The 10,934-nt window shown below is 29.9% G+C and overlaps 2 protein-coding genes across 2 annotated transcripts; one reads left to right on the forward strand and one right to left on the reverse strand.

Moving 5' to 3' along the window:
* The first annotated feature begins 530 nt into the window (after positions 1–530).
* LOC123292155 (Golgi pH regulator) lies at positions 531–4,740 on the forward strand. Its single transcript, XM_044872713.1, has 8 exons — positions 531–682; positions 754–917; positions 1,873–1,979; positions 2,056–2,281; positions 2,656–2,849; positions 3,412–3,593; positions 3,667–3,852; positions 4,270–4,740. The coding sequence occupies exons 1-8, from the start codon at positions 641–643 to the stop codon at positions 4,534–4,536; spliced, it is 1,368 nt and encodes a 455-aa protein (XP_044728648.1). The 5' UTR covers positions 531–640; the 3' UTR covers positions 4,537–4,740.
* An 821-nt stretch (positions 4,741–5,561) lies between these two features.
* LOC123293829 lies at positions 5,562–6,438 on the reverse strand. Its single transcript, XM_044874765.1, has 2 exons — positions 5,920–6,438; positions 5,562–5,731 (listed from the first exon to the last, which is right to left on the reverse strand). The coding sequence occupies exons 1-2, from the start codon at positions 6,416–6,418 to the stop codon at positions 5,586–5,588; spliced, it is 645 nt and encodes a 214-aa protein (XP_044730700.1). The 5' UTR covers positions 6,419–6,438; the 3' UTR covers positions 5,562–5,585.
* Between the last annotated feature and the right edge of the window lie 4,496 nt (positions 6,439–10,934).

Below are 10,934 nucleotides of genomic sequence, written 5' to 3' on the forward strand. Positions count from 1 at the left end.
AAGAAGAGACAATTTCTCATCTTCTCTGTCACTGTCCAGCTCTTGCCATGAGGAGATGGATTTACTTGAACCAGCCTCTCTTTGACGACCTCTCCTACCTAAAGTCCGTCAACGTCAAAGCTCTCTTGCTGTTCTTAAACAGCTCCAAATGGTTCATGGAGTAGTGGTTGGGAATGGGCCAACTATTTTACGATATAACAACGTACAATATGGTCTAAATTTGTCCTACCCTAGATTTTTGGAATTGTTGCCGAAATTTTCAAAATAAAAGTCATATGAATTGCATAAACAAGAAAAAGATTTCGCGCTTATTTTTCAAATTTAAAACATTATGTCCTCCATTATGAACTGTCAAAAGATTAGGTTTGTTTCTTTGATAAAAATAAATAAATAGCGAATAAAAATGGTTAGAAAAAAAGACTTAAACACAAATTTTAAATATGAAATCTTATGAATAAAAGTTTAATTATAATTATACTTAATATCTTAATTTTATTTCAAAATAGCATAAAAATTAAGATAATCCACATATGGCTTTAATATAAAATTTGACGTGTGGCATTTTGACATGTTACATTTGACAGTTTTGATAACGTATCAAAAAATCGGAATGAATTTAATTGCAACATAAACATAAACGATGGGTTTTGTCGAAGATACATCAATAATTTTAATATCTCAAGTAAATTATTTCATTAATTATTAAAATAAAATAAAATTTTTATAATTTGTTTGGTTATATTTCCATTCTAGGCATGTTTTTTCACCGGTGGTTGGGTGTTTTTCGTGAAACAATTGTTTCGAGATTATGAGATCCATCATTTAATTGTACAATTGATTTTCTCAATTACGTTGGCGTTATCATGTACAATGTTTGAGTTGATTATTTTCGAAATTGTTGGATTTATGGACACAAGGTAAGAGGGCAACCGATAAAACGGTTTTTGTGGTAATACATGGCAGGAAATTGGAAACAGCATAAGTCAAATTAAATTTCCCGTACTAATAGTTTTATACTCTTCTTGGCTTGCAATCCGTAGCTGATTTTTGCCCATTTCTTGCAACGTACTACAATCTTTCTTTGTATTTTCTGTTTATGCAATAATCTGTCGTTCTGAATAAATTTTGACCCTGATTCTTCTTAACCCCTGTATGTTTCGTGATGGGAAGTTAAAAAATAAAATGAGAAGTGCAAACAATTTCCAAAGTTGGAAAAAATGATGAGTTTTGAACAACTTTGTCTCGGAAACTATTAGGTCTACAGAGACGATTCTAGTCTCATATTGTAGAAAATTGAGTCTTCTTCAAAGACACTGTCAAAAACTAGCCCTTTAGGATTATAACCACTAAAACCTAAAAAAAAAAACCGAAGTTTTTGCGGTTTCTCGATTTTTCAAACAAGTTTATCAAAAATCAGAACTACCGGATTTGACGCAAACTACCCCGTACTTTCAGACGACAAGGGTACTCGATTAACACGATCATTTGAACATTTTACGTTCAGTGTTCAAGATATCATCCAGATTTCTTTATGATAGAAAATCATAGACATATAAGAATAGACTAAAGAAGTGGGTGTGATCTGCCCAAAGTCGATAAAAAGAGACCGATGTTTTGACGTACGTTTTGGTTCTTTTTAAGTGGACAAGTGCACCAGTAAGTCCCGCCCAAAAAAAGAGACAAAACGTACGTCAGAGCATCGTTCTCTTTTTACCGAGTCTGGAATCCCACGTACATGATCGTCCGTTACTAGCGTGGTCTATTCTTATATGAAAGATAGAAAACAGTTTGTTCCAGCTTACGGCCATTTATTTCCATCAAATAATATCGAGGACTACTTTAATTAATTCGAGAACATATTTTTGGTTTTAGTTCAAGGTACTTTCATTGGAATTTAGGACTATATTTATTATTATTCATGGTAATAGCGTTAATACCATTTTATATCGCATATTTTTGCATAAATAATATTCGTAATAGTAAGTAAAATACAAAATGGTGTCTTCATGTTACAAAATGGCATCTTTTAACTGTTTTATTATATTTTGTTTCTAGTAAAAAAAGAAACAGCGAAAATATTAACAATAGCTGTATGGTTTGTATTTATATTTATTTTTTGGAAAATTGGTGAACCATTTCCAATATTGAGTCCAAAGCAGGGTATATTTTCTATAGAGCAATGCATTTCTAGAATCGGTGTTATTGGTGTAACAGTTATGGCTGTTTTATCTGGATTTGGTGCTGTTAATTATCCATATACGTCTATGGCCTACTTTATTAGGTATTGTAAATACAATTATTTTTTAACACTCAAAGATAAAATAGCACGGAATTGCCGAACGTCCTTAAATGAGCCGTTGGAAAAAAGAAATCAGAGTTATTACATTGAATTGTAAAGCGAAAGGCTTGCGGACACAAGCATTAATAGACATTCAGGAGTTTCGTTTGTGAACTGCAAGTTGCTTTTAAATTAGGATATGTTAAGAAAGGCCAACCTTAGACGGGTGGAGGATCGAACTTGGGTTACTACAAGACAGATATGGTCTGAGTACAATCTTAGGCGTTCCGAAGATCTTATATCGTTTTAAAGGACCTCTATAAGCCAAAAATTAAAGAGGCTTTGAATATTTTTAATTAATTTGATTTTTGTTTTAGGAATGTATCGGAAAGCGATGTATTAAGTATTGAAAAGAAATTAATGCATACAATGGATATGATTTTAGTGAAGAAAAAACGAATTGCATTAGCAAAAAAGAAATCATTAACAACAAATAAAGAACATTTAAATAAAAAATCTGGATTATGGAATATGCTTTCATCAGTCACTGTAAGTCGTGGCAATGATGAAAGTGAGTTCAAATCAAAATTTTATTTCATATTAAACTGGAAAAAACCACCAAATTCTGTCTAAAGTCACTTACTCCAGAATGGGCCTTATCTTTCTATGGGTATCTTTCGTTAAAATTTGAAAATATGCGAGAATAGATGATAAGATCTGAAATAATCACGCTCTTAAAAGAAAACAAGAAAATATTTTCATCTGAAATTGTTACGATAAGTAAAATTGTATTATAGTCGAGGGATCTCTTTCAATATCAGACGAAAATATTTCCTGTTTTCATACTTTTAAGAGCGTGATTTTATAGTCGGCGAGGTTTTAGTTTTCGAACTTTATTTTATTTAAACTATTTTAGGGCTATCATTTTGTGATAAAATAACAACACATGTATATATTTCGAAAAATGCTCATTATACCCTTTCATTTGATACCTAACACGGTAATAATAAATTAAAATTTGTTTTTCGATCATAACGCCACATTGATCCGGTACCCAGATCGGTCTGACTGTGTTATTCAGTGTCAGGCGATTCCAGGTGCTATACTCTCCATTAATTTTTTTTTAATTTTAGATATACATCAACTAAGATTAGAAATATCTGGTCTAGAAGAGTTAAGTCGTCAATTATTTTTAGAAGTACACGATACTAGAAATATGTTAGAAAAAATTGAATGGTCAAAAACATTTCAAGGGAAATATTTTAATTTTGTTGGATACTTTTTCTCACTTTATTGTTTGTGGAAAATTTTTATTGTAAGAATATTTTTAAAATTTCGATAAAATTTCCTTTTTAAAGTATGTGAAACATATTTTATTTGATTTTTAGTGTGTAATTAATATTGTTTTTGATCGTGTTGGTAAAAAAGATCCGGTCACAAGAGGTATTGAAATTGCTGTACATTGGATGGGATTCGATATTGATGTTAATTTTTGGTCACAGCATATTTCATTCTTTTTAGTGGGTTGTATTGTTGTTACGTCGATACGAGGCCTTTTGTTGACTTTAACGAAGGTAAGATGGCAGATAGGATTATTTATTAATCATTCTGGTTATTAATCATTTCAAATCGGCTAAACATTTGAGAGTGTTGTTAAGGTTGTGTCCCTTACGAATTATTCCCTTACGAAAATTTGTATAGCCGAAGACTTCTCTTTCGGGGGAATTAGAACATTTTCGGGCAAAACGATTTTTGTCGTTTTTTATTCAATTATTTCTTACAGGAATATGGTTCTCAATAAATCAATTTTAAACCCCCCAACTATGAAAAAGTAGTCGACAAATTTTTAGACACATTACAGCCTATCCTGGACTGAGACGCATTAACGTACTCACTCCCAAGATCCGCCCACTACGTTCTAGCCCCTCCTTACTTCGGGAACAAGTTCTCAGTAAATATATATTTGTTATAATACAAATTTTCTTTTGCAGTTTTTCTATAAATTATCATCGAGTAAAAGTTCGAATATAATTGTATTAATATTAGCTGAAATAATGGGCATGTATTTTGTATCGTCCGTTCTATTAATGCGCATGAACATGCCAGCTGAATATCGTATAATAATTACACAAGTGTTAGGTGATTTACAATTTAATTTTTACCATCGTTGGTTTGATGTTATATTTTTGGTTAGTGCCTTAACAAGTATTGTTACGTTATATTTAGCGCATAAACAACCGATTTTTGAACAAGTATAACGCAATATGCAATCAATTATTGTTCAATAGTTCGAGTCACTGAAACAACAGTGTATCAATAATCGTTATTGATCATGTAAGCGAAAATAGGGAAATCACTTTAAACATTACACAATGGAATATCGGTATGAGCCATAGACCATCAGTTAGTTCAGTGTAGACAGCTGGGTATAATATATCCATAGATAATAAGTATGTATATTTATTATAATCAGATGTCTATGAATATATCTGTCGAACTTTTTTGTGTTATTTCGTGTAATGATACCGATATTATGTTATCGAATTGGATGCCCGCGTTTTTGAAAGTTTAAAAATGGTTTAAAATTTAAGTTTTTATCAAGAAAGCGTGTGTATTTTTCCGAAATAAATTTTTGATGGCTTTTTATTAGCAAAGTCAACATTTTGAAATACTTTTTCAAAAATAGTGGAATACCCACCCTATTGATTCAAAAGACTATTTAGATGTAAAAGTATCTTTTATTTGGCAATAATAAAAAATAAGCTTGGAAAGTGATATCTTTATATCAAACTGATGATCGGACTTTTTATTTCAGTGGCTCAAATTATTAAAATACACATCAAGATTTTAAAACTCTATGTTTGTTTTTGTAAATATATTTTATATACATATTTCTTTTTTACTGATTTTGCGTATTTTATTAACCTTACTTTTACGGAAGCCTGAATGTCTCAATAGCTCTTGCCTACACACAAATTTTTTTAAATTGCCTACCCACAAATATAAAACCAACTAGTTCACTTTCAACAAGTTCACAAGACCCAGGACCGTAAGTTCACAAGACCAAGACCCACGTCGGGCTGTAGCGCCTATTGTTGTTGTTTGTTATTGTCATAGAAGGTAAATCGTGTTGTGGAGCATAATTGATGAGAACGGTTTGTTCTTTTCTGCGTAAACGGGATAAATTAATGGGGTTTTGTTTTTGAAATTTAATTTATTTAGTGTGAAAATTATGATTTTGTACATAAGTAGTAAATCTCTAAAAATTGATTAAACGCAGCTTCATTGATCCTTTCCTTATTGCGTATTATTGGCATGCTTCTAAATCGCATTGTCTTAATGTTGGTTTTCTGCATTGACAGATATCACATTGTTTCGTTGAAAATTTTACAAGACTTGGACACGGCATAAAGCAAAACTGTTTCTTGTCCATATCGAAACATTCTGTTGGAGCTTAAAAAACATATTATTTTAGTAAATAAAATTAATCGTAAAAGTCGATAGAAAAAAGGAATTTTTAGACCGTGAGTATATTTTTCATAAGGGGTGAATCATGTAATTTGATATAGGAATAAGAAAGATATGGGTAGGACAGAAAAAAACTTGCTAGAGTAATAATATATAAAATATAAATTACTTACAAAATTGTCCACGTGCCATCTCATCCATCTTAAATGCAGGCATTTCATCCTCATCGTCAATATCAGCAATATCAGAGAGAATTTCATCTTCAGACAAATGATCGCCCGTATGACTTATTTTTTTTGTCGTTGTAATTAAGTTCGTCGGTTCTTTCGTGATAGCATATGTAGGTTGCTTTAAAGTCATTACAGTTGTGAATTCAATTGGTTTTGTTATTTCAACTAGTTTCGTTTTTGGTTTAATTGTAGTTTTCTTAGCCGGTTTTTTAGTTGTAGTACGTAGAGTTGTAATGATTTTGGTAGTTTTTGGAAGACTATTAAATCCATATCCTTGGATATCGTGCAGTTTTCCAATTGTAGTTGAACTTTTCGGAGTTGGGCGTAGGCGTAATACTGTAGTGGTTTTTGGTCGTATTTTAGATCGATGTCCTTTTAAAAGGTCTAGTATTCCATGAAGTGGATTTAAACAAATCAAAATGATTAACACACTTAAATGCATTGTAATAGATTTTTTTTGACCAGAATGTATTCAAAATTAATGAAGTATAAAAAAAAAATTGTACAAAATGATTTTAATTCATAAAGCTTATCGAATTATTAAAATTCATTTTATACACGTAAGACTTAAACTTTTAAGTAGCTGTTATTGATTACAAAACGTAATTTTTTTAAGAATCCGTATGAACGGATACGTAACTTAGATGAACATTTTTTTATAAAACATCTTGAGTTTATTTAAAAAGGTGAGTAAAAGGTATGTATATTACATTATTGATAAGAATGGTATGTCAAAGTTGGAATAGTGGTTAGCTAACTTGCCTTGGGTTACAGAGTCCTTCGGTTCGTATCCAGCATTGTCCCGATTAATTTTTAATTAATTAGGTAATTATTATGCCGGAGAAATCAATTTTACTAACATAATTAATTTTTTTGTTTTTGTGAAATAACATGTTCTCCTATTACAAAATCTAATGAAATTTCATTTAACAAGAAAGCTCCGCGATCTTAGCACCTCATGTGCGGAATTTCGATTGACCATTATACCATCTGAAAGGTCAGAAATTGGTCATAAAAGGTCAGTTGGTCTCATTAATTGGTCAGCATCAGAAAATTTTTTATTAAAGATTAAAGTTTTTCAAGGTCAATTAATAAGTTTAGCACCTCATTCGCAGAAAAAATAAAAAACTCCACCTATGCGCGATCGGGAAGCATTCGCTGATAATTGGTCAGCTAATATAAATAATTGGTCAGTTTAATTTAATATTAAAAAAAATTAAAAAAGTTGTCTCTGTCGTAACGCGCATGCTTTGAGTCGGATGGTTTTATCAGGGATATTTCTCCACTATTTATTTTAATAGTGGAGAAAGAGATAGGATATTTTTTAAAACTATGTTCTATGTTCTATGAGAGAAAATGTTCCACATCGACTCAGCAGCTTATTTACCACGGGGCAAAAAAACCACGTGCCATATCCTAGAATAATAATAGTTTGACTCCAGACCTGTCAATTCACTTTTTATTATCTTTTGCACCAATCATGTGACAAATTTTGTAAAAAAAAAAGTTGAGGGGGAATGTTTTTAAAAGATTTTTTATATTATTGATTGTAAATTTTTAAATTTTTTTTTATTGTCGTCTGATACTGATAAGGATTAAAAAAATTGTGGCCTTACCAATCATTTTTCATTTTCGATACGTAATCAACAAATTTTTTTTGGATTTTCATTTTATTTTTTTGTGGTATTTGGTTTGTAAAAAAAAAGTTGATGCAAAAAAATTTTTTTAAGATGAAATTAGTTATATGGAATTATGTGGAAGTAATTCGTAAATAGTTTTTATGTATTTTGATTTTATTTAAATAAAGTTGAAAAGTCAAAACCTGTTTTTCTTTTATTTTTCCCCATCTCTCTGTAGCTATACATTATTATTTCAGTTAAAAATAGGTAAGTATTTCGAACTTTGCGATAGGTAAGTATTTCAAACTTCGTTTGCCATTTCTTTTTCTAATAAAACATCACAAAATTTTCCGAAAATGAGTTTTACTTTTTGTTATAATTTTTATTAGGGAATATTGAGTGAATGTCGAAAATATTAATATAATTATTTATTAATATGAATAACAGATCCCTTATGGTATAGTGGTTAGCGTATCTGACTACGAATAGATAGTCGCCTGGTTCGAAACTAGGGTAGGACTGTATTAAAAAAAATTCTTCTTCTTTGTTTTAAGCAAATTCTGATTTTTATTTTCATTTTTTTTTTAAATTTCCACCACAACATGTTTGCCTAGTACAAATGATGAAAAATTTTAGTTTTTTTTCGTTCAAAAACTTCAATTTTTTTCACATTTCTACTAGGAGAACATCATGGACGGACGGAATTAGTAGTACCTGATAGCAAGGTAATTGTTGTCCCCTCGTAAGTCAGAAAGTTAGTGGTCTGCACACCCGTGTTTGGTGAGTATGACTTCTAGGCAGACCAATAACTTTCTGCCAAAATAAAATTTTAGACTTTCGGGGTGAAAACACTTACTTGCTTTTTCTCCCTATCAGGAACTACTAATTCGTACTTATGTTCTCCTAGTACAAATGTTGAAAAAATTGAAGATTTTTTCGTAGCTCCGCGATCTTAGCACCTCATGTGCGGAAGGAATTTCGATTGACCAATTATACCATCTGAAAGGTCAGAAATTGGTCATAAAAGGTCAGTTGGTCTCATTAATTGGTCAGCATCAGAAAATTTTTTATTAAAGATTAAAAAATTTTTTATTAAAGCCTTGGCGTCTTCGTTTATGATCGAATAGCCAGAATATTATGCGGTGCAGTCTAACACTTTTTGCTCAGAAATGGTTAGAATTAGGAAATTTTTGGTTCCTAGAATATATCTCTATTACTATAGGCTGCTGGCTGGAGCAATAAATTAGCCATAATTAAGATGACAAAAGAACTTAGTCTCATTTGTGGATTGTACCATTGCCATGGGTAGCTTAATAGATCTAATTTAAGGAAATTTGTATAATTACTTTTAAAAATATCAGCCAATAAAAATTTAATAGGTAATTAACTTTTAAACAGAGCGATATTTGATTAAAATAATTAATAATTAAGGTAAATTATTAAACAAGGAAAAGTGTGAAATAAACTAGAAGTGTGAATTAAACATGAATGCTAAAGGTTCTTTTAATCATTTATATCGATAAATTGTAAAGACAAAATAAATTACAACCGCTAGAAAGCTGTTTCAACTCATAGTTTTCAATATATTTTACCTAAAAGTTGAGAAATATGGTGAAATTTTATAATGAGCAAACTATTAATTACGACGGAGTTGCCATCTATGACAAACCTGTTGAACTAACTATTAATTTCGATGGCAATGCCATCTATGACAAACTTGTTGAACTAACTATTAATTTCGATGGCAGTGCCATCTATGACAAACTTGTTGAACTAACTATTAATTTCGATGGCAGTGCCGTCTATGATTAACTTGTTGAACTAACTATTAATTTCGATGGCAATGCCATCTATGACAAACTTCTTGAACTAACAATTAATTTCGATGGCAATGCCATCTATGACAAACTTGTTGAACTAACTATTAATTTCGATGGTAATGCCATCTATGTTGGCCCGGTTGAACTAACTATTAATTTCGATGGTAATGCCATCTATAGGAAACTTGTTGAACTAAGATAATTTCGACAGTTGTGTCATCTATGGTAAACCTGTTGAACTAACATTAATTTCGATGTGGTGCCATCGATGAAAAATGAAATATTGAATATTAAAAAAATGTATAAAAACGATATTTTATTATATTCACATATTTGTACATATTTCACCTAAAATAAATATGAATGAATAATAAAGGTTATTTTATACAGTATAAAATCAATTTTCGGGATAAAAATTTTTTCATTTTTTCTTAATTAATAATAAATAATATAAATAAGTACGAAACGTTTTATATTTTAAATTTTGTTTTATTTTTTTCTATACCATTTTTCCTTTCAGAAAAAAATTATGAACTAATAAATTATTCATAAAAGTTAATTATATTAAGATATGATCATACATAGACCAGGTAGCTGTGTGGTTATAGTACTTTCCTTTGAAACTAAAGTTAGATGGTACGTATCCTCTTGGGATTAATATTTTTACATTTAAATAAATGAAGTTTTCCTGTTGTTTAAATTTTCCGCTCTTTTTATAGTTAAACCCGCCTTCTTGTCATAAATCATGTAAATTATACATATGTCATAAATCATAATTACCAATCAATCTTTCAGAGGGTGTTAACTTAAATAATCATAAATATTCTTTAAGATCATAAATCATTTTTGAATAGGAAAACATGTAATAAGGTTTATCTCACTCATATTCTCCTATTACAATATATTAAAATTGTAGTACTAAAATTAAAAAATAGCTTGCTTACGCTAAAATTTGAAACTTTTTAATAGGAGAACATGTCCAATGGTTGATCTCACTCATATTCTCCTATTACAAAATATTAAAAAAATACGTATTTTTGCTTGCATGCTAAAATTTATTCTTGTTAAATGAAATTTCATCAGATTTTGTAATAGGAGAATATGAGTATGATAAACCATAGGACATGTTCTCCTATTAAAAAGTTTAAAATTTTAGCGCAACCAAGCTTTTTTTAAATTTTAGTACTACAATTTTAATATATTGTAATAGGAGAATATGAGTGAGATAAACCTTATTACATGTTTTCCTATTCAAAAATGATTTATGATCTTAAAGAATATTTATGATTATTTAAGTTCCCACCCCCTGAAAGAATAGTGATTTATGACATATGTGTAATTAACAGGAAAAATTCATTTATTTAAAAGTAAAAATATTACACCCACCAGGATACGAACCAGCATACCTTAGTTTCAAAGGAAAGTACTATAACCACATAGCTACTTGGTCTACATACAATCACATAATTATCTTAAATTAATTGAAAATTTTGTTCTGAAAGAAAAAGTAGGATAAAAA

The sequence above is a fragment of the Chrysoperla carnea genome, chromosome 2, assembly GCF_905475395.1.
Source record: "Chrysoperla carnea chromosome 2, inChrCarn1.1, whole genome shotgun sequence".
NCBI classification, from domain to species: Eukaryota; Metazoa; Arthropoda; class Insecta; order Neuroptera; family Chrysopidae; genus Chrysoperla; species Chrysoperla carnea.

Excerpts from the sequence above, each read along its gene's own strand:
- LOC123292155 (XM_044872713.1), top strand. The coding sequence starts at position 641 with ATGGGTTTTGTCGAAGATACATCAATAATTTTAATATCTCAA. Across the intron at positions 918-1,872 it reads GTTGGATTTATGGACACAAG|TTCAAGGTACTTTCATTGGA; the intron begins GTAAGAGGGCAA and ends TTTTGGTTTTAG. Across the intron at positions 2,282-2,655 it reads TCTATGGCCTACTTTATTAG|GAATGTATCGGAAAGCGATG; the intron begins GTATTGTAAATA and ends TTTTTGTTTTAG.
- LOC123293829 (XM_044874765.1), bottom strand. The coding sequence starts at position 6,418 with ATGCATTTAAGTGTGTTAATCATTTTGATTTGTTTAAATCCACTTCAT. Across the intron at positions 5,732-5,919 it reads GATGGCACGTGGACAATTTT|CTCCAACAGAATGTTTCGAT; the intron begins GTAAGTAATTTA and ends ATGTTTTTTAAG.